The sequence below is a fragment of the Megascapheus bottae genome, chromosome 29, assembly GCF_031878675.1.
Source record: "Megascapheus bottae isolate mThoBot1 chromosome 29, mThoBot2.hap1, whole genome shotgun sequence".
In the NCBI taxonomy this organism is placed as follows: domain Eukaryota; kingdom Metazoa; phylum Chordata; class Mammalia; order Rodentia; family Geomyidae; genus Megascapheus; species Megascapheus bottae.
This window is the reverse complement of record NC_143537.1, coordinates 10149203-10176547: the sequence shown is the minus strand read 5'-3', so window position 1 is coordinate 10176547 and position 27345 is coordinate 10149203. Positions and strand designations below refer to the sequence as shown.

The 27345-nt window shown below is 40.7% G+C and overlaps 1 protein-coding gene and 1 long non-coding RNA gene across 4 annotated transcripts in view; one reads left to right on the top strand and one right to left on the bottom strand.

The window, feature by feature from the left end:
- Nucleotides 1-304: 304 nt before the first annotated feature.
- LOC150044704 (ral guanine nucleotide dissociation stimulator-like) overlaps nucleotides 305-27345 on the top strand; it is a 66152-nt gene continuing 39111 nt past the window's right edge. The window contains exons 1-3 of one of the 2 annotated variants that reach the window (XM_090320999.1): nucleotides 305-457; nucleotides 3071-3261; nucleotides 21635-21715. In XM_090320999.1, the coding sequence (XP_090177125.1) occupies nucleotides 3182-3261; nucleotides 21635-21715 (161 nt within the window). In that variant the 5' untranslated portion in view covers nucleotides 305-457; nucleotides 3071-3181. Of the gene's footprint in view, nucleotides 458-3070; nucleotides 3262-21604; nucleotides 21716-27345 lie in introns of those variants that run through there. The other variant, XR_016533063.1, reaches the window with a different exon arrangement.
- LOC150044706 (uncharacterized) lies at nucleotides 9624-24245 on the bottom strand. 2 transcript variants are annotated; one of them, XR_016533080.1, is made up of 3 exons: nucleotides 24119-24245; nucleotides 17799-17870; nucleotides 9624-10183 (listed from the first exon to the last, which is right to left on the bottom strand). It is a non-coding gene; the product is annotated as an uncharacterized LOC150044706 (long non-coding RNA). The 2 variants fall into 2 exon arrangements; XR_016533079.1 differs by lacking the exon at nucleotides 9624-10183 and adding an exon at nucleotides 12007-12084.

Sequence of the window (27345 nt, the reverse complement as noted above, 5' to 3'; positions counted from 1 at the left end):
ACCAAGGGCAAAAAAAGGAAAAACCAGAGGTGGAGCTATGGCTCAAGTGGGAGAGCACCAGTCAAGAGGAAAAAAAAAAAACCACAAAAAATCCAGAAAGATCTTCCTGAGATTACTTTTTTTCCACTTTTTGGTAGGGTAACTGGGCATTGCTAATCTCAGGGCTGACTTTCAAAGGCGCTGGACCACTGCAAGACTAGAACAGTGAGCACGCGCATGCGCGGCCGCGCACTGCTGCCTGGCCCTGGAGCAGAACTGGCACGCATGCGCACGGCACCCGGTGACCCTGGCTGCTGAGGGACAACCGGCACCAGAGAGGGAAGGCGGCGCTCAGAGGCCACCGCGGCCTCTTCTGTCCTTGGCGCCAGGTTTCTCCGTTCCCCGTCTTCACGTGGCCCTGGGGACTCCAGAGCTTTGCCCTCGCTGGCTCTGCACCCGGGGCGGCGACCTGGTGCAGGTGGGGCCTCTTCCGCCCGGGCCTGTTGTGTGGGGCAGCGTGGGGCCGCGTGGGCGCCGCCCGAGGCCGCCCGGGAGCCGTCCCCGTCCCCGTCCCCGCTCTGAGGTGAGTGCACACGTCTTCTCCTCAAGAAAACCCTTCAGCCTTGACATTTCCTGCCTCAAAGAATTAGTTGTGGCTTACACTTGTAATCCTACCTGCTCAGGAGGCTGAGATCTGAGGATCGTGGTTCAAAGCCAGCCTGGGCACTAAAGTCTGTGAGACTCTTATCTCCAATTGACCACTAGAAAACCAGAAGTGGCGCTGTGGCTCCTGGGGTAGGACTGTAGCCTTGTGCTGAAGGGCTCAGGGACAATTCCTAGGCCCAGAGTTCAAGTCCCATGGCAGAAAGAAAGGAGAGGCTGGGAGTTTGTCCTAGTGGTAGAGTGTTTGCCTAGCATGCACAAAGACCCGGGTTCGATTCTTCATTACCACATATATAGAAAAAGCCAGAAGTGGTGCTGTGGCTCAAGTGGTAGAGTACTAGCCTTGAGCAAGCCCAAGCACGGTGCTCAGGCCCTGAGTTCAAGCCCCAGGACTGACAAAAAAAAAGTTGTGGGAATTAAGAATTCTTTTTAGCTATATGGTTTTCTCTTCTCTTTTTTGGCAATGGGGATTGAACCCAGGAAGTCTCACCTGCTAGGCAAGTACTTTGTCATTAAGCTATATCCCCAGCCCCAAAACACCCTTTTGAGTTCTCCCTATATCTGTGTGTAGGATGAAAAGAGTTATTGTTATTGTATTGTATTAGAATATTCTGTGATTTTTGGTCTTTTTTAATCTAGTCTGATACAGTCATATCCTGGAAACAAATATGATGGTAGGAACTGATGAGCTTTCTTTACGTTCAAAGGAGGAGAAGGAGATGGGCCTTCCATTACTCATTACTCTATGGGTGTGGAGGGGAAGGGATTGTCCTACCACATAACCCTGGAAGCTTAGTGGTGAGGCCTTCAACATCCACAAAACCAGGGATATCAGTTCAGCCAGAGTGATTTGCTGTGGCCTGAAGCCTCCCCTCAGATTCCTCTGTTCCCATCTTGCATGCTACATTCCACACTAGCAATATCCACCGTGTTAGGTCAGACTTCTTGTTGAAAGGCTATGGGTGAATGTATGTGTTATCTTAGGTGACTTCATCATTGAGAGACACAAAGAACTTAAAGGCACAAATAAGTCCTCAATCGCAGTAATGATTCACAATAAACTTTCCTATCTTAATCTTCAAGCACTTTAAATGAAGCTGTGGCAAAAGTGATTTTATAGGGCAGGAAGTATGACCTAGTGGTAGAGCTCCAGCCTTGAGAAAGCCCAAGGACAGTGCTCAGGCCCTGAGCTCAAGCCCAGGACTGGTAAAAACAACAACAACAAAATAAGGTAAAAGTTGTAATTCTCTATACCAAAAAGACACATAATGAACTTAAGTGCCTAGGGTAACATTTTCAAGCTATTGAAAGATTGTTTCTTTTTTTTTAGTAGTATTTTGGAAAAAGTAAATAAAGTATTTATAGCATCCTAGAAGAAAAGCCTGAAATAATACCTGCTTTCCTATGAACAGTACGAGAGGAGAATAGTAGGAGGGGTTTTTTTTGTTTTTTTTTTTTTATATTTTTTTTATTTTTTGTGCCTGTCCTGAGACTTGAGCTGAGGGCCTGAACACTGTCCTTGGACTTTCTCAAGGCTAGAGCTCTACCACTTGAACCACAGCACCACTTCAGGTTTTTTTCTATGTGTGTAGTACCGAAGAATTCAACCCGGGTCTTTGTGCATGTTAGGCAATCATTCTGTCAGTAGGCCAAACTCCTGACCTGATGTCAGTTTACTTTTAAGGGAAGTAAATTTAAGTTTTCATAATCAAGAAATGGGCCGGGAGTTTGGGCTAGTGGTAGAATGCTCACCTAAGCATGCAAGAAGACCCAGGTTCAGTTCCTTGGTACCACATACATAGAAAAAAAAAAAGGCTGAAGTGGTGTTGTGGCTCAAGTAGCAGAGCTCTAGCCTTGAGAAAGCCCAAGGACAGTGCTCAGGCATTGAGTTGAAGTCCTAGGACTGGCAGAAAACAAACAAACAAAAATCCAAGAGAAGATATTAGTGATAATTTTCTGATGTCTTTCCTCCAGATCCCATTTAATTATATTGGTTTAATATTATCTCTATATTTTTATTTTTGTTTTTGTGCTGGCATGGGAGCTCAAATTCAGTACTTTGCCACACTCACTGAATCCAGGCATTGATGGCTCGTGCCTGTAATTCTAACTACTCAGACTGAAATTTGAGAATCAAAATAAAATCAACCTGGACAGGAAAGATCATGAGACACTTTCCTTCGATTCAGGACCAAAACACCAAAAGTGAAGCATGGCTTGACCAGTAGAGCACTGGGCTTGAGCCAAAAAAGCTAAAGGTTAGGTCCCAAAGGACAGTTCCCAAGCCCGGAGTTTAAGCGTAAGAACCATCACGCACGCACACACATACACACACACATTGTCAGTATTCCCAAAAGCATTGTGGTTCTTTTTAATGTCCCCTTGAAATGCACTTTCTCTTTTTCATTCATTGGTGATGTTTCCACAGAGAGAGCAGAGCATTGGCAATTACCTGAGTCCTGGCTGCTGGTGATTCCCCTGGGATGACTGAGGTTTACCTTGGTGAGCAGTGAGAACCTGGGAAAGCCCCACATAGTGCATGGAAGGAGACACGAGAAGACGTGCATTCAGCTGCTTCTTCAGTACAACCACCTCCTTCCAAGGGTCTTTCTCTGTGGGGTGAGTTCCTTTTCTTCCCAAGTAAAGCTAATGCATTTTGTGGCTTTTGTGGGTGTCTTCACATGCTAATAAGTCATTTGTAAAATGTCAGCCATTACAAACCTGCTATTTTCTCTCTTCTCACCACCAGTCAGTTTCCTGGCAGCCTTCATTGCTCTGAGATAAATGAAATGTTCTAGATTTTATCAAGGGATATTTATAGCTGTAGGGCAGGACTTATAGTTCTTTTGCTTTAGTGAATTAAAAAGCTTCTTTTTTTGTTCATCTTCTTTTTTTATTTTGCCAGTCATGGGACTTGATCTCTGGGCCTGGGTGCTGTTCCTGAGCTCTTCAGCTCAAGGCTTCCACCCTACCCCTTGAGCCACAGGGCCTCTTCTGGTTTTCTAATGGTTAATTGGATATAAGAGTCTATCGGGGGCCGGGAGTTTGGCCTAGTGGTAGAGTGCTTGCCTAACATGCACGAAGACCCGGGTTCGATTCCTTGGTACCACATACATAGAAAAAAGCCAGACGTGGTTCTGAGGCTCAAGCAGTAGAGCTCTAGCCTTGAGAAAGTCCAAGGACAGGGCTCAGGCCCTGAGCTCAAGCCCAGGACTGGCAAAAAAAAAAAAAAAAAGAGTCTATCGGTCTTTAATGCCTGGGCAGATTTTGAACCGAGATCCTCATATCTCAGTCTCCTGAGTAGTTAGGATTTCAGGCTATGCCACCTCGCCCAGCTTTGAATTAAGAAACTTCTAAGTGAATATATTGATAGCCTTTAGTGAATTTACTCATATGGTATAAGTGATTTATTTATTATAATATTTTTATGGAAAACCAAAGTATTAGGGACAGTGCCCAGGCCCAGAGTTCAAGTAACATGACAAACAAAAATAAATAAATAGACAGATAGATAGATAGATAAAGGAAAACCACAGTACTTTGTCCAAATGAACGGAAATTGAAAGCATTTTGAATTCTTTAGTTTTACTTGGCATCTTCTTGTATTAATTTGGCAAGCAAAGTTTTTAAAATGCCATGGTTTATTAATTTCATTTTTAGGAAAAACAATGAAGGAAGGCATGTACCTGAATTTGTACAGTAAATTTCTCCTCTGATAGTTAATAAATTTAGAGTTAACTACAACTATGGCATGGTGACAAGTATGAAGATAATAAATTGATTTCCTGCCATTAATAGATTAAATTAGTAGGAAAAATACAGTAACAATTATGATGTATAGAAAAATATGTGGCCTACACACTTGTGTAGCTGTGTAGTGTGATACCTTTAAGGTAATGTTGTATAAATTTAATAAATTTCTTCAAGCTCAAAGGTTTGAGACATGATAGTTTTACCAAGAGCATAGAAAATACCAAGTGGTCTTCAACAGATGCTCTCATTTTTCCTTTTTGATTTTTGGTGTATGTGTTGGTATTATAGCTTCAACTTAGTGCCTTGAGCTATTGCTTATTTTTCCTTCAAGGCAGGAACTCTAATACTTAAGAGCACCTCTACTTCCAGGTTTTTGCTATATTTTTGCCAGTCCTAGAGCTTGCACTCAGGTCTTGAGTGCTATCCTTGGGCTTTCTCAAGGTTAGAGCTCTACCACTTAGCCACAGCATCATTTCTGGCTTTTTTCTTCAACTCAAGGCTACCACCCTACCCTTGAGCCAAGTCCCACTTCCCGTTTTCTAGAGGTTAATTGGAGATAAGAGTCTCAGGTCCTTTTGTGCCCGGACTGGCTTTTGAACACTGATGCTCAGATCTCAGCCTCCTGAGTAGCTAGGATTACAGGCATGAGCCACCAAGCCTGGCCTGGCTTTTTTTAACTATATTTTATTGTAATTAATAGAAGGGTTACATTATATTCACCAGATATAAGGTGCATTACTTCACAAACATTGCTACTACCCTTTTTTCATGTTTTTGTCCCCATTTCCCTCTCCCCACCTACTCCCCTCATCTTTTCTCCCCTTCCCTTTCCTATTTCAAATAAACATATACAATATATCAGATAACAAGGTAAGATACTGTAACAATATGAGATTACCAAGAGCATCTGGTTTTTGTGTTAGTTTCTTATCCATCCCAGGAGAAGGCAAGGACCCCCTCTTTTTTTCAGCATTGAGAGCCAAGTATGTGTTATTAAGATAGGAATATTGAAACTTAGCAGAGCTTTATTCAGACATGGAAAGATGTCTAAAGTTAGAGCTGCCTGTTTGTAGATACAGAGTAAATAACATACATTCAGCAGGGAGTTGCCTGTAAGTGTCCACTATTCAAATTAAGCCAAGAGGCTGGTGGTATGGCTCAATCAGTGGAGTGCTTCCAGTGAACGAAAGTGTCAGCTATCCTAGATAATCTTGTAAAGAATTGCGTCATGCGGAAGATTCAGTTTCCCACATGTCAGTGTGTCATTCTGCCTGTTTGAAAATCTTTAAGGCTCAGAAAAGAATTGAAGCTCTCAGTTTAACCATCCTGCTGCCATTTTCATTTTTCTGAAAGGGATGATTACAGTTGCCTATAGTCCTAGCTGCTTAGAAGCCTGAGATGTGAGGATCATGGTTCCAGGCCAGTTAAGGTAGGAAAGTCCATGAGACTTATCTCCAATGAAACTGATAACGGTACACTCAAAGAATTGGTAAAGATAAATTTTGTCGTAAATACTGGATAAAACATGTTAGTATAGAAAGTGAGGACCAAATTATAATTTCGTGAGATCTTGAAGCGTATTTATTTCCAAGGAAGTCCAGTGAATTCGGTGTCATGGAATTTAGAAACTAGAAATTAATCCTCTATTTTCCAGCATTCAATGGTATTTCCACTCTAGTCTAGATGTGGCTCAGTTGCACAGTACCATCATTAAGGGAACAAGTTAAGGGAGAAAACAAATCCCTGATTCCAAACCCCAGCCTTGGCATACACAAAAAAGAACAATGGAGGCCAGGAGTTTGTCCTAGTGGTAGAGGGCTTGCCTAGCATGCATGAAGACCTGTGTTCGATTCCTCAGTACCACATACATAGGAAAAAGCTTTACATTTGAATTGGCTCTTTCATCCCTTCTACTTATTTACTTAATTTTTTGTGTGCACTATGGCTTAACTCTGTGCCTCAGTGCTGTCCCACAGCTTTTTTGGAAGTTTATTGGAGATAAGGTACTCTTGTGATTGGGCTGGTTTGGAACTGGTAACCTCAGATCTCAGTCTAATGAGCAGCTAGGCATATAGGTGTGAGGCAGTACATATGGCTCCTTTTTCTCTTTTTCCTTCCTATATATGTTTTGCTACTACATATCTTCAGTGATGTACCAACATACCATCAGATTCTTCAGAACTTTTCAACAGGAAATAGGGACAAAATTCAGTCCAAATACAATGGAAATGTTGGGCACAGGTGGCTCACAGCTATAATCCTAGCTACTGAGGATGCAGAGATACAAGAATCTCAGTTCAAAGCTAGCCGGAGTGTGAAAGTCTGAAAGTCTAGAACCTCCAAAAAACACCAAGGAAAACAGAGAAAAAAAAAAAAAAAAACAGAAGTGGAGCTGTGGCTGAGATGGGATGGCACCAACCAAAAGAAAATCAAACCAATCAACCTGTCACTGAGTTGAAACCCCAATACCTGTAGGCCTAGAAACAGAGAGAGGGAGCCTAAAACCCCGATTTTATTTTACAGAGATCCAACCCAGAAAGATGGCCCTTAAATTCCTTATTTTCACTCTTTGGTATAGGAAACGGGCTTTGCTGATCCTGGGGTTGACTTGCAAAGAGCTGGACCACCACAGGAACAGCCCAGTAGAGGGCCAGGCATGTGGCCCATTAGTAGACTACTTTCCTGGCATGCCCGAAGCCCTGGGTTCAATTCCTTGGTACCTCATACACATAAAAAGGAGAAGTGATGCTGGGCCTTTAGCGGTAGAGCACTAGCCTTGAAAAACCCCAAGGACAGTGTCACTGCCCTGATTTAAAGCCCTTGGACAGGAAATAAATGAATAATGATTAGCCCAGTGCTGCACGCGCATGCGCGGGTCTCATACTGTTCAGCCCTGGGTCAGGATTGGCACGCATGCGCATGGGGCAGTTACTGCGCATGCGCACGAGAACCTAGTTACTGAGCCCCAACCGCCATGCGTGAAGGAAGCAGAGCCTCGGAGGCCACCGCGGCCTCTTCTGGCCTTGGCGCCAGGTTTCTCCGTTCCCCGTCTTCACGTGGCCCTGGGGACTCCAGAGCTTTGCCCTCGCTGGCTCTGCACCCGGGGCGGCGACCTGGTGCAGGTGGGGCCTCTTCCGCCCGGGCCTGGTGTGTGGGGCGGCGTGGGGCCGCGTGGGCGCCGCCCGAGGCCGCCCGGGAGCCGTCCCCGTGCCCGCTCTGAGGTGAGTGCACACGTCTTCTCCTCAAGAAAACCCACAGCACCGCCAGAGTCCACGTGCCCGTCAGGAGACTGGGTGAGCTCCCCGGGTCCTCACTGTGTCCCTGCACGTCTGGGTCCCCAGTGTCCACAAGGGATGCCAACCGCAAACAGAGCCCCAGCATCGGTGGAAGGCCAGACTGCGAGAGGATTCACGCCTGTTCTTAAACGTGTTTGGTCGTTGCGGGGCTTGAACTCATGCCCTGGGCACTCTGGGAGCATTTTTGCTCGAGGCTAGGGCTGCCACCACCTTGAACCATAGCTGCACGTTTGGTTTTTGTGTTGCTGTTTTTCTTTCTTTTCTTTTTTTTTTTTTTGGTCAGTCCTGGCCCTTGAACTCAGGGCCTGAGCACTGTCCTTGGGCTTTCTCAATGGTAGAACCCTAACACTTGAGCCCAGCACCAGTTCTGTTTTTTTTTTTTTTTCTATGTATGTGGTACCAAGGAATGGAACCCGGTTCTTCATGCATGCGAGGCAAGCACTCTACCACTAGGCCAAACTCCCAGCCCCCTGTTTTTCTTTATGTTGTTGTTAATTGAGTCTCAAAGACTTTCCTGCCCAGTGTGGTTTCAAACCATGATCCTCACACCTGGGGTCTCTGCCTCCTGATTAACTAAGATTGCAGCAGTGAGGCTGACTCCTTTATTTCTTTTAATGAATTGAACATTTTAAGAACTCCAGGGCAGAAAATTTCCATTCGAGTATTTTAAGAATTCTCACTCCATTCCCCTTGTCTCCTGTATTGTCTTTTGGAAACCCTTTTCTTACAGTGGTGCTGCACCCAAACAAGGAAGATTGCTCAGTTTGGGGAACTGAGGATCATACTGGAAAAGTAAGATTGTATGACACTGAAGCCAACAAGAACTGCTGATGAGTGCTTAGCCCATTAATTTTGAGTTAATAAACCTACTTGCACAACAGTATTATCTGCCAGACTTTTTAGAATAAGTCTGCCTGGAAGACTAAGGTTCAGAACTGAGAACTTGGGCCGGGAGTTTGGCCTAGTGGTAGAGTGCTTGCATAGCATGCACAAAGACCCGGGTTCTATTCCTTGGTACCACATACTTAGAAAAAGCCAGAAGTGGTGCTGAGGCTCAAGTGGTAGAGTTATAGCCTTGAGAAAGTCCAAGGACCCGTGCTCAGGCCTGAGCTCAAGCCCAGGACTGGCAAAAAAAAAAAAAAAGAACTGAGAACTTCGTTTTGGTGCTGATATGGAGCTTGAACTCAGAACTTTGCCATTAAGCTCTTTTGCATGTGGATAGTACTTTACCACTTGAGCCAAAGCTCATTTTTAACTTTGTTGTGGTTAACTAGAGATTGAAATTGCAGACTTTACCATATGGGCTAGCTTTGAATGGTGATCTTCAGGTCTCAAACTCTTAATTAGTTAGGATTACAGGCAGGAGTCACCTGCACCCCGCCAAAATTCATTAAAAAAATTTTTTTTTCAGAGAGAAACTGGGGAAAATTAAGGATGGGGGTAACATTGTCCCAAAGAGAAATGTAGGCATTAACTAGAGTGCTTACCTAGTAGGCAGGAAGCCCTGTGTTTGATTCTTCCTTAGCATGGACATAGAAAAAGCCAGAAGTGGTGCTGTGGCTCAGGTGGCAGACTGCCAGTCTTGAGCAAAAAGTGTGAAAGAATACTTACCAGGACCTGAATTCAAGCCGCAAGACTGGCAAAAAAGGAGAATAGAGTTCATATACATCTTCTCACTATTAAGATGCAGTTTAATTTGATTCAGATACTATTTTTACTCCTCTCATGTCCCTCTTCCTGTTTTTTTTTTTTTTTTGTAGTCCTTGCTCTTTATTTTTTTTTCTTTGATATTCTGAGTTACCATACATCCTTGCTGGATGGCCATGAACACTTGATTTCCTTCAACCATCAAAGAATGTGGATTAGTGTATGGCAAGAATGTTGCAGCTATTTCTATTTCTATTTTGGAAGGAAACCACTCACTAGCCTAAAGCCCTATGCTGTCTTCTTCCCTGTAAAGATTGGTTTTCAATTGTTGGTGGGTTTTTTGCTTTTTGCAGTTCATTTAACCAGGACCCTTCATAGATGCTAGGCAAATACTCTAGTACTGACCTACAAATTTGTGGATGGATTTTTTTTTATTTGTTGACTTAATGAACAGTTCCTTGTGCATACCTGTAAACATCTTTAAATTTTTATGTGTATTATGACAACTTGCTCACAGATGACAGTGTCTTTCTCCATTGCAGTTTTATTCTTTTTAGTTTTATAATTAAAGCATCAAATGGGTTGTTGAATGCCATCAGTGATAAAAATTTCTCCCTGGATTCCATCCAAAATAACACAGGTTTTTAGGGGTTTTTTTTCCAGTCCTTTGGCTTAAAGTTAGGGCCTAAGCACTGATGTTGGTCTTTCTCAAGGCTAGAGCTCTACCACTTGAGCCACAGCATCATTTTCAGCTCTTTCTGTGTATGTGGTACATCGCGATGAATTGCACTTGGATCTTCCTGCATGCTAGGCAAGCACTCTATCATTAATCCAAACTCTTGGCCCTGTAAATTCAGATTTTTTTTTAAAGAATAGTTTACTGTTGTGGTTTGATAGATACTCTGTATAAGCTAAAGCTAATTTCTTTCAGCTTTAGAATTTTCATAATCCATGTATTGGAAACCTTATTAAATGCTTTCATGTCTACATCTATTGAGATGAATATATGGGTTTTATTTTTTATTCTTTGTGTGGTAAATTACATTTTCTAAATTTTAACTATGTAAGTGAGGTTGCAGGTCAATGGCAGAATAACTCAGTTAGCATGTGTGAAGACATCTATTTTGTCTTCAGGAAGACACACAAATTTAAAAAAAGGAAAAGGAATAAATGTAAACTGCCTTTATTTCACTTTTATATATTCACTTTTGTTGAGAATTGTTTTTGCTTTTCTCTTTGTAAGTAAAATTATTCTAAATATATTCTCATTTTTCATGGGCTTTTAAAGCTAATTAGGAAGCATTTCTTCCTGTATAAAACTGCTAGAGCAGTCATGTAAGGGATGCATTGGGTGAGGATGTGTATTCCAATAATTCCAGCTACTAATGAGGTGAAAACAGGAGGATCACAAATTGGAAAAAAGCCTTGCTAAGCATGTTTCTCTCATAAACAAAGAAAAGATAAAGAATAGAAAAATCCCCCAAATCCCAACCAACCAAGGAAAAAAAGATAAAAAGACATCATGTAAAAGAAAAGGCTTCGATATTACTCAAGTAGCAAAAACTGGTTTGCAAGTGCCAAATCTGATGCCCAGCAATAGGGTAAAAAAGAAGATTCTTTGATAAAATGACCAATCAAACTATCTTAAATTTTTGTTGCCAATCTTGGGGCTTGTATCAGGGTCTGAGTGGTTTCCTTGGGCTTTCTCAAAGCTAGAGTTCTACCACTTGAGCCACAGCATAATTTCCAGCATTTTTCTGTGTATGTGGTACTGATGAATTGACCCCAGGTCTTCATCCATGCTAGGCAACCACTCCTCCACTAGGCCAAACTTCTGGTCCCATCTTTTGTTTTGTTTTTGTGGGTCCTGGGCCTTGAACTCGTGGCCTGAGCTCTGTCCCTGAGCCTTTCACCTCCTACCCCTGGAGCAACAGCTCCACTTCCCATTTTCTAGTGATTAGTTGGAAATAAGAGTCTCACCTTCATTCATGCCCTGACTGGCTTTAAACTGAGATCCTCAGATCTCAGCCTCCTGAGTAACTAGGATTACTGCACCTGGCTCCATCCTATTGTTTTTTTTTTTTTGACATTTGGTCAGAATTTTTTCTTTTCCTTTTTTCTTTTTTTTCATTTGTTTTGTTTGGGGATATGGTTTTTCAATAACCTGGGTAAGTAAAAATTTTAATCCTTTTGTCTTTTAAGAGTTGAGATTGCAGGCAGATGTTATCATATATGACCTTTTGGAATTTTTAAAATAAATTATGCATCATAATGTGCTTTACACAAGTGTTTAAATGTAGTATACCAGTTCTCTATATGTTCCCTCATTCACCTACTGTTCATGTAACAGTTTGTAACCATTCTATATTTGTTGAGATAAAAAATCAGTATTGGTCTATTGCTATTAACTGAATTCCAACCTTTCTGTCTTTTGCCAGTTGTTCTACTACTTTCCTTTTCTTTTTTTTTTTTTTCTTGCCAGTCCTGGGCTTGGGCTCAGGGCCTGAGCACTGTCCTTGGACTTTCTCAAGGCTAGAGCTCTACCACTTGAGCCTCAGCACCACTTCCAGCTTTTTTCTATGTTTGTGGTACCGAGGAATTGAACCCGGGTCCTCGTGCATGCTAGGCAAGCACTCTACCACTAGGCCGAACTCCCGGCCCCCTACTTTCCTTTTCAGTTCCAGTATCCAACACTTTACAATTGCTTCTGTTTGTTGCCTTTCTTCATATTGTCTGCTTAGCTATACTATGAATGAGGAAAATCAAAAGTAGATTAAAAATGGCCATTTTCCTGGCATCAGGAAATATTGGGGTATGGGCCCAATAACTTATTTAGCTTACCATACTAGGATTTAGTGTAATTGGTAGCACTAAGAAATTTGAATTCTTAAGTCAGGTTTGAATCCTGTAATTCTAGAAATAAGAGGGATCAAACCTCTATTATTTACTCTATCAAAGTAACTCTTTTATGAGATATATTTCTATAGTATTGGTGGAATACTTGCTGTAGAAATTGGGATGGAGATGTGTCATATACATAGGGCTAGGGTTAGAGGTAAAATTTTTTTATAATAAATGTATGAGTTGATCATATCGGAATTGTGGGTATGATGCACAAATTCATAGAAAATTAAATGTTAAAAGTAGGGTTTTGATGACAAAATTACATGTATTTATTTCTGGTTTGATTGGATTATAGATTGGTCTTAAATAGTATTGTAATAGGGCATTTATTAAGATAATATTTATATATTCTGCTATGAAGAATAATGCTAAGGGTCCTGCTGCATATTCTACATTAAAACTTGAAACTAACTCAGACTCCCCTTCTGTAAGATCAAATGAAGCTTGGTTAGTTTCTGCTAGTGTTGAGATAAATCATATTATTGCTATTGGTCAAGCAGGGTAATAAGTCACAAGTATTCTTGAGATGTGGATAAGGATGTTATAGAGAAGATCCACTTATTAATATAACTGATATAAGAATAACAGCTAGGCTTACTTCATAGGAGATGGTTTAGGCTACAGCACAAAGAGCACCTATTAGGGCATATTTTGAGTTTGATGCTCATCCTGATCATATAATTGAGTAGATGGCTATGCTTGATAAAGCTAAAATAAATAATAACCCTATATTTATATTGATTAGTGGCTGGGGTATGGGGAAAGGGATTCATAGATTAATGCTAATGATAGTGCTAAGATAGGTGCTATTAAGTAAAGTATTAAAGATGATGTAGCTGGTTGTGAGGGCAATAGTTTTTCTAATCATATATAATCTATTTGTGAGGTTGCAAATTTTTTATTAAAATTAAGTTTTTGTTGTAAGAAATTGATGTATGAATGTGGGAAAATAGCCTAGTGTAATTGAGAAATTAAATATATAATTATTAGGGCAGACTATAAAAGTCTATATATTGTGGTTAATTCTGTGGCCACTATGATACCTATGGCCACTATGATACCTACAATTGTGATTAGTATAGCTGTGATTTTAATTGTGGTAGGTGTATGGTTATGTTTTGTATATTTATTGGTTGAGTGTAATTGAATAAAGCCTGCAAAAATGCTTCCTAGTAGAAGACGTTTAATAGGATTAGTTAATTGTTATTTTCATTTGTGATAATTATGTTAGTGAATCGTGGTGAGCTAGATAAGACTAGATAGATTATTCGTGTGCTATAGGCTGCTGTTATAGAGGTTGCAATTAATGTTGTGATGAGGGCTCAAGAGTTTACATATGAAGTGTTTATAGATTCAATGATTAGGTCTTTAGAGTAAAATCCAGATAGGAATGGTATTCCAATTAGAGCTAAATTTCCAGTTACTATAGCGGAAGTAGTAATAGGTATAGTTTTAGCAATTCTGCCTATTTTGCAGATAACTTGTCATTTAAATTGTGAATAATGGATCCTGCACATATGAATAATATAGCTTTAAAAAAGGTGTGAGTGCAGATATGTAGAAAGGATAGGTAAGACTGATTAATTCCGAAAGTGACTATTATTAAGCCCAGTTGGCAAGAAGTTGAGAATGCAATAATTTTCTTGATATCATTTTGGGTTAGGACACAGATAGCTGTGAATAGAGTGGTTATTGCTCCAATACATAAAATGATTGTTGTAATTGAAAGTTTATTTGATATCAGTGGGTGAAATTGAATTAGTAAAAAAAAAATACCTGCTACGACTATAGTGCTAGAGTGTAATAGGGCTGATATAGGAGTAGGTCCTTCTATGGCTGAGGGTAATCATGGATTAATCCAAATTGGGCTGATTTTCCAATAGCTGTTAGAATAAGTCCAATCAATGGAATGTTCGATGTTAGTTTAAGGGAAAAGATGTGTTGAAATTCTCAGGAATTGAAATTTTTATAGAAACATGCTATTGCAATTATGAATCCAATATCCCCAATATGACGACTGTAAGTAATGGCTTGTAGGGCTGCTGTATTAGCGTCTGTTCAACCATACCATCAACCAATAAGTAGGAATAATATGATTCCTATTCCTTCCCACCCAATAAATATTTGGAATATGTTGTTAGCAGTAACTAGGATAAGTATAATAATTAAAATAGAGTTAAATAATTTGTAAATTGATTTATGTAAGGGTCATGTTGAATATATCAAGTGGAAAATTCCATAATAGACCAAGTGACAAATAGGGCTACTGGTATAAATACAATAGAGTAAAATCTGATTTAAAGCTTATTTTAAGGTTAGTTATGTGGATCGTTATTCAGTGTCAATCTAAAACAATTTCTTTGTTGAGATTAATATGATTATTGGGATTATGCTTGTGATTAATGCTCATTTTACAGTTGAGGTGTTACAGTAATTTTGATTTTGTTTGTTCATGAGATTAACTAATATCTGTATTTATTATTTTACTAAAACCCCTAGTAAAGAGAAGACTATCAAATTTATTACTTTGTTTGGATTTGCACCAAGTTTTTGGTTCCTAAGGCTAACGGATTTCTATTATTCTAAAAAAGTAAAAAAGCCATATTTTTAAATATGGGATGTAAAAGCAGTTCTTAGCATTACTTTTTTGGTAATTAAAAGAGTTTTAATCTTTATCTCTAGATTCACAATTTAGTATTTTTATAAACTGTAATTACAAAATGTGGGACCTAGAATTAATTCTGGTTTGAGTGTTAGTAGGGTGATGGGGGCTAGATGTAGAAAAATTAGTGAATGTTCTCAAGTATAAGATGGTTTTTAATTTTTTTCATATATTTTTTATTGTAATTAATAGAAGGGTTACATGATATTTGCCAGATAGAAGGTGCATTAATTCACATACATTGATACCCTTCCACATGTCTTGGTCCCCATTATCCTCCCTCCTCCCCCCTCTTGGTTTTCCCCCCTTCCCTGTCCAATTTCAGGTAACCAAATACAAATGTATCCAATATATCAGATAACAAAGTGAGATATTGTGACAATATGAGATAGCAAAGGAACAGCAAAAGAAATGAGAGATAACATAGCACCTTAAGGACAGCAATCATTCGTTATATGGCTTTTGTTTCAATATCCTAGAGGTCCATTCAATTTATAAGGTGGTTTGGAAGTTTTCCTCGTGAGTTGAAATTAGTGTGTACAGAGTATAGGTTGCAGTAATTAATATATTTAGTCCTATTAATAAAGTGGTTGTGCTAGCTCATTTAAAAGTAGCAATAATGATAAATAATTCTCCGATTAAGTTAATAGTTGTTGGTAGAGCTAAGTTTGTTAGTGAAATAATGAATCATCATAAGGCTATAAAGGGGAGAATTGATGGAGGTCCCATGTTAATAGTATTGTTCAGCTGTAAATTTGTTCATAATTAGTGTTGGCTAAGCAGAATAAGGCTGATGATGTAAGTCCATCAGAGATTATTATAGCAGTAGCACCAATATAGTTTCAAGGGGTTTGGATTATGATGGCTAAAATAATTAAAGCTATGTGGCTGACTGATGAATAAGCGATTCAAGATTTTAAGTCAGTTTGTTGTAAACAGATTAAACTTGTTATTACCATACCTCATAATGATTGCAAAATAAATGGGTAGATAAGTTTGTCTGAGCTTGGTTCAATAAATAAGGATATTCATATTATACCATAGCTTCCTAATTTTAGGAGAATTGCAGCAAGTACTATAGAACTGGCAATTGGGGCTTCAGTGTGGGCTTTGGGTAGTCATAGGTGTAACCCATATAGTGGTATTTTTACTGTGAATGCTATTATACATGCTAGTCAAAATAGCTTATCAGTTAACATAAATTTGCTTGTTTTGAATGTGTTGTAGTATAAAGATATTTAGTGTACCTATAATTTTGTATAAATAAACTAGTGCAATTAAAAGTGGAATAGATCCCAACAATAGAATAGAAAATATGATCCTGCTTTTAAATGTTCTAACTGGTTACCTCATAGTGTAATAATAATTAGAGTTGGAATAAAGGTTGATTCAAATAAAATATAAAATATAATCAGTTCTGTAGCAGAAAAAGTTATAATTAGAGTTTGTAGAAATGAGATATAGGGTTTTTTTTCAGATTAGAGGTTCTTTAGCTATATGATTTTGGCTTGCTATAAGTGGAGTGAGTCAGGAAGTGAGGATTAATAGGGGTATAGATAAAGGATCAGAGAAGAATATAGTGGAAAAATAGGTAGTAGAATAAGGTGTGATGAGGTTGGTGATTGAGATTATTGTCATTAGTATACTATGTACAGTTGAATTAATTCAGATTGATTTATTATCAGATAGCCAAGTTATTGGAATAATTATAGCTAGTGAAAAAATAATTTTAGCATTGCAGAAGATTTAAATTTTGTACATAATCTGAGCCATAATATGTAGAGACTTTTACTAGAAGTGCAAGGCCAACTGCTGCTTCACATGCTCCTAATATCAAGTAGAATATTGGGAATATAAATGAGTGAGTATGGTGGTTGATTGATATAGAGGTGCTTATTATGAGATATAATGATAGCATTGTGCCTTCTAAACAGAGGAGAGAGGATATTAAATAGGAGCAAAAATTATCACTCCAATTAGAGAAGTGAAGAATGCAATATAGAAGTTTGATATTATAGGAGACATTATGATGTTTATGAGTTGAATCATAATTTAATGAGCCAAAATCAATTGTTTTAAATTAAACTTATCATCATATTCATCTCATTCTAGACTTTTATTGATTCATATGCTAACCGTAAGGCTAGAATGGTAATTAGTCCTAGAGATAGTAGAAATGTTGAATTAATGTTTGTATATTGCAAAGCTCATGGGAGTGGTAGTAGAAGAGCAAGTTCTAGATCAAATAAGAGAAAAGTAATGGCTACGAGAAAGAATTTTATAGAAAAGAGAAAATGGGCAGATCCTATAGGATCAAATCCGCATTCATAAGGGGTCACTTTTTCAGAGTAAGTATGTATTTGGGGAACTCAGAAAGAAATTAAGGTTAAGATAGTAGCAAGGCTGAAATTTAGTATTAATGTTAGTGCTATATTAATTACTTTTTTGATTTATAACCAAATCTATTTGATTGGAAGTCAAATGTACTTGTTATACTAAAAAAGTTTGATACTCATCAATAGATTGATACATATAAGAACAGTCACACTACATCTACAAAATATCAATATCATGCGGTGGCTTCAAATCCAAAGTGATGAGTAGATGTAAAATGATACTTTGACGAAGCATTCAAATAATTAAGAACGCCATCCCAATTATAACATGAAGTCCATAGAAGCCTGTAGCTATATAAAAAAAAAGTAGAGCCATAAATATCATCAGAGATAGTAAATGGGGTTTCTAAACATTCTGATCCTTGAAGGATAGTAGACTTCTAGGAGAATAGTTACCTTCTATAAGGCTATAGTGGGCTCATGTAATTGATACTCGGGGTACTAATAGCACAGAAGTATTAAGTAAGGGTACATCGAGTGGATTAAGTGGTGTAATACCTGTTGGGGGTCAACATCCTCTAAGCTCTGGAGTTGGTGCAAGGCTGGAATGGTAAAAGGCTCAGAAGAAGCCTGCAAAAAAGAATACTTCTGAGATAATTAATAATACTATTCCATAACGTAGTCCTTTTTGTACGGCGGGTGTATGACCTTAGAATGTTCCTTCTCAAATTACATTTTGTCATCACTGATATATAGTTCAAATATTGGTAATAAAGCCAATTGATAAAGGGGTATTAGAACTGAAATGCTTATAACCTTATGTACTCAGAAAGTTGAGATCCGAGGATCATGGTTCAAAGACAGCCTGAGCAAGAAAGTAGGAAACTTACCATAAACCCAGTGTTTAAAAAAGTCACTGAAAGATAGTTTACCCCTTTGTTTTGTATGAAGTCTTCCAATTCTATGGTGCACATTATCCTTACTGAGACAAGGAGCCACAATTTATAGTGCTTAGCAGACATATTGGACAGAAGGGGTACAAAGATAAGAAAGAAATATAAACAAAGTTCCTGGGATAATCTGTTTTGAGACTATACAAGAATAATCTAAGTTCTAGACTTCCCTTTGTCTAGATATTTGGCTGAAAGAATCAGGGAGAATGTTAAAATTTGACCTTTCTACCCCTAAGATGGGGCAATAATATCTGCCCATCACTATAACACAAATCTAGAAAGGATGTTCTAAGAGTGTAATCCTTGCTAACATAGACTTCTGCTGAACAGGAATAGAGAGTCTCCATCAATAATACGTGAGCTCAGAGAGAGAATTGACAAGTGGAATTACATCAAACTAAGAATTTTCTGCATGGCAGAGGACACCCTTAGCAATCTTAAAAGACAGCCTACAAATTGAGAGAAGGTTTTTGCAGTTATATATAAGTCAAAGACTTAGTATCTGAGCAGGGTGAGGTGGCTCATGCCTGTAATCCTAGCTACTCAGGAGGCTGAGATCTGAGGATGGCAGTTTGAAACCAGGTTTTGGGGGCTATGGCTCAAGGGGTAGAGCTGTACCTTTCAGTTGAAGAGCTTAGGGACAACGTCCAGGCCTAAAACTGAAGTAAAAAGAAAAAAACCCTAGTTTCCAGATTATACAGAAGAGTCAAGAAATTAAAGAGTCTAGTTAGTGAATGGGTAAACAAGCCAAGTAGAGACTTCTCAGAAATAAAAATGATCAGTATTAACATGAAAGAAATGTTCAACATCTCTAGCCATAAAGGAAATACAAATCAAAACAATACAGAAATTAGAATGCAAAATTGAAAAACAGAACCATCGCCACACTCATAAATATAAATTGTTTGCTAAATTCTTTGTATACTCTTTACAAAAGAAGGTTCATGATCATGGTTTCACGTTCCATATTTTGTAGACAAGTTTTTGCATAGTAGAAAATTTGCTCCAGAGTTCTTTGCCGATCCTGGGTTCTAAACCCAGGGCCTAGGTCTGAGCTTATTTTCCCCCTCCATCATAGCACTCTAGTATTTGAGCCACAGCTCCACTTCTTGCTTGTTAGTAGTTAATTGGAATGAAGAGTCTCAGACATTTCTGGCTTGGTTGCCTTTGAACAACAATTTTCCTGAGTACCTAGGATTAAGGCATGACCTACCAGTGCCTGCTGAGAGCTAGGTCAATGGTAAAAATGTAGTATTAAATTAGCAGAGACTAGGGCAAAAGCTCACTAAATAGGAACATTACTTGACTATTATTTTTCATGATGCCACTACTAGGACTTGATCTCAGGATCTTGGTGCTACCTTTGAGCTGTTTGCTCAAGACTGGTGCTGTACCATTTGAGCCACAGCTCCACTTTGGGCTTTTTTCTTGTTTATTGGAACCCTAGAGTCTCATGACCTTTCTTTTGGGCCTAAGCATGCACCTCAATCCGCAGATTTCAGTCTCTTTGAGTAGCTAGCTACAGGCTTTAGCCATTGGTACCTGGCAGAATAAATATTTTAATATGGATAAAAAAAGATGCCGTGGTCTGGCACTGGAGAAAATGTGAGCTTGTAAAGCAAACTGTTCAAACTGATGTTTAAAATACAAACATTGTGTGGGGGCTGCTAACTCTCTGAGGGGAGCTTCTTCTATAAGGAAAGTATCTGAATAGCTAACTTAAGATCTCAGAGTAGATAGATTTCAAGCAGCATATTTATGTGTGTACTTCCAGGTTTTCTAGTCAGTTGGTTTAGCAATTCTGCGGTGACACAAAAGGCAGACAACCTGCAAAGACAACTATAGTAACAAAACCAACATCCCAGATTCTAGCTTTGGGTTACATTCTTCCCACATTGGCTCTGAAAAGACCCCTAGCACTCTCAGCTAAGGGGAGTGAACATAGTCTCTGAACTGGTGGTTCCAGGCCTGGCACTCAGGGCTGGCAGGGCTCTCATGGTGTATTTGCTTAGCTGCTCGGATGTGGGATTTGAACTTGGTCTGGGATATGAAGGGAGAAGGCTGAAGTAGAGTGCTGAGGACTGAACTCAGAAGGTGGAAATCCAGGTTAAGGTGGACTGAGCACAGTGACTCTGGATTAGGGTGGGCACTGTAAGACCAGCCTGTGAGCTGGGGCCTTCATGTTAGGGACTGGAACATAGGAAGTCTAGAACTTGGGCTCCGTGTCCTGGGCCTCTTCTTGGCATGTGGCTTGGGGACACCGGCAAAAGTCCTGCTGATGGTATCCTCTGGGTCCCTGTCCAGAAAAGAGTCCAGGAGCAGACCGTGTGATTAGTCACCAGCTGATCTGGGCACTGGTTAAAGGGGGCCAGGAGATCCTAGTGGATAAGGAGAAGAAGGTCCATGGTGACCATTAAGACTGGTGTAGGCTCCAGCACAATATCAGTGTCACCTGGGGTACCTGCAGGGCACACTTGTGGCCACAACTACTGGGGAGTTGAGAGCCTAGTGTAGATAACACTTCAGGAGAGTCTTCAAGGCAGGGTGGTAGCCCAGGTTAGTCCAGTGAAGGGTCTGGGGATTATACGTGGTGACAGGCAGAGGAGGAAGAGGTCTGATGATGTGGGGGACTTGGCTGAGTGGGTCAGGAGTCATCTTTGAAGGGGAACCATTCCCTCCTGGGACTGGACCTGGGACCTTGGAAGTTCCAGGTGACAGAGTTAATAAGTGGTACAAGTAGGATCTCAGTATTGGCCTGTCAGTTTGCAATTCAAGCTTTTATTTTGGTACTGCTCCTGGCTCTTGATCTCTGGGAGAGACTCAGCACTGTTCCTGTGCTTTTTCCTTGAAGGATAGCACTCTACCACTTAAGCCATAGGTCAATGTCTAGCTTTTTGGTGTTTAATTGGAGAAAAGTCTCATGATGCCAGGTATTAGTGGCTCATGCATGTAATTCTAACTATTCAGGAGGTTCTGAATAGATTCCTAGGATCTGAGGAATGTGTTTCAAAGCCAGCCCAGCAGAAAGGTCTGTGAGACACTCATCTCTAATGAACTCCTCAGCAAAAGCTGAAAGTGGTGCTGTGGCTCAAGTTGTCATTTGCTACCTTTGAGCAGAAGAGGCTTAGCTACCGTGCCCAGACCCTGTATTCAAGCACCAGCACCAGCACAAACAAAACAAACAGAAAAAGAAAGAACAAAAAGAAAAACCAGTTTCATGGACCTTCTTGTGCACTCACTATCTTTGAACTTTGATCCTCAGATCTCGGCCTCCTTAGTGCCTAGGATTGCAGGTGTGAGACACTAGCTCTAATTGTTAAATTGTATACAAACCATCTAAAAATAAGTACGTTGTTCCCTAGAATTCTACCTTCTGCTACCATATTTTTGGGAAGAATAAAAAGAGGCTGTCTAAGCAATCATCAAGGGTGCCTCTTACAGAGATTCTGCCTCATGTCTCGTTGACCCTGTGCAATCCTCTATGCAGACCTCTAGACTTCATCTCATCCTGGCCTTAATCAGGTAAGCATGTGGGCCCCTGGGCATCACATCCTGATCTATTATCCCTAGCTGACTTGCACATGAATGCTGGTTTGACTGATCCCCAGAGGTGTGCATCAGAATGGACATCCAGTAAGTAGTAAGTGTTACATCGGAGAGTTTGTTCAGGCTGTATGGATTCTTTAATTTTGTGTGGAGAGTAATGTGGCCCACTGACTTTCCAATTATCTCTCTTCAGAGACATCTTGCTCTCTCCTAAAGACATCAGTGCCTGTACAGTACATTCCAGGTGGTCCCTGCCTGGCAACCCCTTCTGACTAGTGGGAGATCTGCTTGTCTTGTTCTTTAATAAAACTTGGTCACTTCTCCCACTGTATTCACAGATTCATTCTTCTAAAACCATAGAAAAAAAGGAACTGACTCAAATATTGCAGTTTTTCATTTTTATTTTTGTAAGAATCCTACACATTTCAAGTACTACTGGAGAAAGCCAAGAAGTCATTCCCCACCACCATCAAAGCGCCATTCTAAGCCATGCACTGGTGGCTTATGCTTGTAATCCCAACTACTCACCAAGCTGAGATCTGAGGTTCATGGTTCATATCCAGCCAGAGCAAGAAAATCTGAGACTCCTATCTCTAACTAACCACCAGAAAACAAGGACTGGAGTATTACCCTTGAACAAATAGCTAATTGACAACACCCAGACCCTGAGTTTAAGCCCCAGGACACGTGCACACACAGAGGAAAGTGGAGAGGTGGATGGAGCCTGTGGGCACCAGAACATCCACATGCATGTTGGGAACCAATCAAACCAGGTAAATCACTTGCCCCTTTTGGAATACTTAGAAATTTAGTTTCTAGCCTTTAAGTCAGAGTTGACTGTTTCACTGAAATTTGGACTCTGGACAGTGTGTCAGAGTCAGGATGAGTTCTTTCCTTCCTCTTCGAATTCTTCAAGGATCTGGTCCATTGTAGCTTGTGGGAACTTGTTGAAAGGTCTTACTTAGCTTGGGGTGATTTCTATTTCAAAAGCACACTGGTTTCTAAGTTGCATTTGATGTTTAGGAAGTGTCAGACTTGATTTTGACCAGGTGACTTTTGAAGACAGCCAGCTCAGCTGGACCTGTGTGGTCACTGAACTGCAGCCTGTCCTTTGCCTCTCAGGACTTTTGGTCAGCTCAGGGGGAGAAATGGCCATACTTCTGGCCATTCCATGATGCTGCAGCGACCTCTGCTGGCTATCCAAGAGCTACAGGCACTCTTGTCTAGTCCAAATGATAGAGTAGTGCAAAAAAGCAAGAAATCTAAACAAGTTGGTCACTGATCTTAGTTCCCAGAAGGTTGTGTCCACAGGATTGTGATGCAAAGCCAAACTCTAGAGGAAAATACATGACACTTCTATCTCCAATTACACAGACACACACCCCAGAGTTGTGCTGTGGATTGAGTGGTAGAGGACAAGCCCTAAGTAAAAATGCTCAGAGACAGCATCCATGCCCTGAGTTCAAGAACCAGGACCAACCCCTTCAACCTCCACTGAAAAGCCTCACAAAGCACAGTCAAAATCCAATCCCTAGCACCAATCTCCCACAGACAAAGGTTCAAATAAAAATCAATCTGAATGAGCCTTTGTTATTATAAAACAACATATATAATATATATATATATATAGAGAGAGAGAGAGAGAGATTTTTGAAATAGAGTCTCTAGGTTTCAACTTGAGAGCCTCAAGTTTCACACTTGATGCCTCTTTCTAGGCAGAGAATCTGGCACTTGAGCCCCCTCCTCTAGCCCTTGTCCTTCATCAGTTTCAATTTATCAACCAGTAACTGGATTATACACCAGGAACCTTAATGGAAAGTGTTTTCTTTTACATCATATATAGTAGTGACTCCTACTGGAAGTGAATATGGACCAGAAGTTGCCCATATTTTCACCATAAAGGGAAGTAGGAGAGAATGTGGAGAGGCCTTGTGACCCAGTGACCCCACCACAGAATACTACATAAAAAGGAAGGTTGTGCAAGCAAATGAGAGAAACACACAAAAGCAAAGAACGGGTTTTTCTTCTTTCAGTCCGTGGGATGGAACTCAGGGCCTGAGCACTGTGCTTGGGCTTTTTCAAGGCTAGAGCTCTACCATTTGACCTACATCACTACTTCTGGCTTTTTCTGTGTATGTGGTACCCAGGAATTGAACCCAGGTCTTTGTGCATGCTAGACAAGCACTCTACCAGTAGGCCACACTCCAAGCCCATATTTTGAGTTTGTTTTTAAATAAAATATTGCAACAAACATGATAAATCAAGTGTTTTTTAAACTTGATGCCACTGTGGTAGCTTTTGCCACACCCCAGGTGTGCAAGGACTTCATTGTGATCCACTGATGTTTCAAAGATTGTTGGAGAAAGGTCCAGGACTTACCCACAGGAAGGCTGAGGTCCTTGTGCCTGGAGCACAGGGACAATGTCCTTGCAGGAGGCAGTCCAAGGTCCCTGAGCACCATCCTCATGCTTCCTGAAATGTTGCCATGAGGATGTCCATAGCCGCCCACCTGAAGGCCTTGACAACAGTCCTAAGAACTAGAACCCCAAGACTCTACACCTGGCCATGACGGGTCCATTCCTCCCTCATGGTACTGGGCCTGGGAATGATTGGTTCATTCCTCTGTGATGTCACTAGGCCTTCCTGTGACTGGCCCATTTCCTCACTAACCTCATATGCCTTTGTGAGGTCCCTGCAGGGATCACAGAAGGCAGTTCGGTGCTCTCCTTTTTTTTTTTTTAAGCCAGATATGGCCTTGAACTCAGGACCTGAGCATTGTACTTGGACACTTTTGCTCAAGGCTAGCACTCTACCACTGAGACACAGCTCCACTTCTGACTTTTTCTGAGCATGTGGCACTGAGAACAAAATGCCTCAGAGGATCTTGTTCTTCCCTTTGAGCAGCCACAGCATGATGGCAGAGCCTCTCTCTCCCGAAGAAAATTGGGCAGGAAGGAGGTGAGGAGCAGGATAATGGTTGTTTTGCGGAGATTGTGCTTCCGTGTCCAGGCACAGTAACAGGCAGTTCCGGGGATGGCAGTGGACAGCCCTGAAAGACACCAAACAGGCTTCAGCTGCCTTCACTGCCCAGGCCTGGGCGCTGTCCTTGGTGCTGCCGACGCCATGGGGCCCTAGCGCCTTACCTTCTGCCCCAGGGAAGCAGCCAGCTTCTCTCCCAGGCCACGAGGGAGGAGGGACTGGACGGGACTGCAGACCCCGCGGTCATGCGTGCCACTTCCCGGGCCTGTCCCCGTGTCCTCTTCCAGAAGGCCGCGGGGCGATCGAGCCTCAAAGTCCTTTCTTTAAAAAAAAAAAAATTCTAGACATAACTCCTTTGGTCTCATCTCTGCGGCTTTAAGATGGAGAGTGGGGGTACGGGGAGGGGGAGGGAAGGGGGCGGGGCGAAGCCAGGACAGCGACGCGCAGGCGGGGCCCAGTGGACTCCATGGCTGGTCCCCCCGCCCCCCCGCCCCCACGGGGCGGGGCCCTGGCTCGGGCCCAGCTCCAGGGCTATAAAGGGGCTGCTGCACCAGCAGTGGCAGCCCCATCCACCCTGAGGCCTCCCAGATGAGCTAACTGGCTGGGCCCGCTGGGCAAGCTGGGCAACCCGTCCGCCTACCGGCGGGTGAAGAACTCCCACTCGAGCTTCAGCCGGGTGAGCGGGTCCTTGGGAAGGGGAATTTGAAATCTGCCAGAGGAAAAGTCCAGGGAACCATGGCTTATGGTAGTGTGAGAACAGTTGCTTCCTCCTCTTTCAGTTTAGTACTTATTAACTGAAGCGATTGATAGGGCGTCTGAATTCACTAGAATTAAAAAGTTGCCAAACAGATTCCTTGAATCCACGTTGGTCATTTTCATTTCAAACGGGCTGTAGTTCCCTCCCTTCCTTCCTTCCTTCCTTTTTTCCTTCCTTCCTTCCTTCCTTCCTTCCTTCCTTCCTTTCTTTCTTTCTTTCTTTCTTTCTTTTTCTTTCTGGTGTGAGCTCTCTTGGCCCCTCAAAGCAGCATTTTTAGAAAGAAGGGGTTAGTCCGGGGAGCTTTAGTTTGTGACTGTGTAAGTGTGGCATTGCAGGCTGGGGTTAGGAAGATGGACAGACACACAGCGAGAGAAGAGATGACTTGTGAATATTGCAAAAACCAGGGTTGTCTGCTTCACCTGGGCAAATAAAGAGAAGGCAAGCTTCCTGGCTCTGAACAGTGGTGGATTTGGAGCTGGAGCTGAGCAGGGGAGCGCAGTTTGCATGTTACATGCTAACTATGCAGCATTTGTGTCTCGGTTGTGTATGACTTTCTGCTTTTATTAAAACATATAGAACCCCGTAGCAGTGTCTTGTTGCGCATTCTGCAATGAAAGCACGTAGTTATGGGCAGGATTCAGTTGTGACTTCTCTTTTGGGTTTTGGCAGTGAGACGACTCTGCAGAGAGACATTTACAAGGAAACACATGTCTAATTTCACAATTAGCCTGTTTTGCTTTGTATCTAAACTAGCTCAAAAATTGGTATGCTTCCACCAGAGTACAGAAGTAATGGAGCATTGCCTGCAAAAAAAAAATAACAGCCAATTACTTAGGCTCTATCTAGTGCTTACAGTTAAAATTGTGAAGTCTGTCTCATCTGAGCTATTCATTGTTCAGTATAGGTCCTGCAAAATATTGCAGGGAATTTAAACAATCACTTTATTAAAGGGAAATGTTCTCATGGTTAAAAGAAACAATGGCTTCATTTCCACACTAAGCAAAGTATTTCACTTTGTATTAGATTTACTTTGGCATGCTTTCTGAAGGTGATTTGAAGGTTATACCCATCCATAAACTTAGGGGTTTTTTTAGCCTCTTTTTTTTTAAAATAAAAAGCTATAACAGACATTATTCTTTTGGTCTCATATTTTTGAAGAGCATTTTCTACCTTAATATTTTTCATAAAAGGAAATGGTTATGCACATTTTTAACTCCATAATGACATAAACTAAGGAATCCTAAAATAGTAACAATAGAGAATGAAGCCTGAAAATGTATTTGTCTCTCTTACACGGCCTTGGTGGAACTAAGTTTAATACAGTACTTTTGTAATTTGTTCTAAAGAAGCAAGTTACGCATATGATTCAGGTAGAAGAGTTTTCGTGAAATTATGAATTGTTTCATAAGTTCAAGTCTGTTCTGAATCACTGTAGAGAAATGCAGTAGTTGTTCCATTCTGTGTTCCCTGTTGAAGTGCAAATATTCTCTCTGAAGCTAAAAGATACATAGGATTTTTTTTTCATTCTTAGGGTTTGTAAGAATGTTGGGAAAATATCTGATGCAGAAGGTATTTATTTGTGGTCAGAAAATAAAGATAAATATAAAAAATAGCTTAAAAATAACGATCATTAAAGTCATTGAAAACAAAAGAAAGAATATAACTGGACTATTAGAGAAAGGTCACATCTTTGAAACAACTTTACAATATGCAGAGCACAGTGCTGCTTTCAAAAATACAACAAAAAAAACAAAGACTGTGTGTTGCATATTTATGTATCAGTAGCTTCAGTCGTTTTCAGCTTGAAAAATTAGCAGGCCGGGCTGGGAGTGTAGATGTATGACTGTAATTCTAGTACTCAAGACAGCAG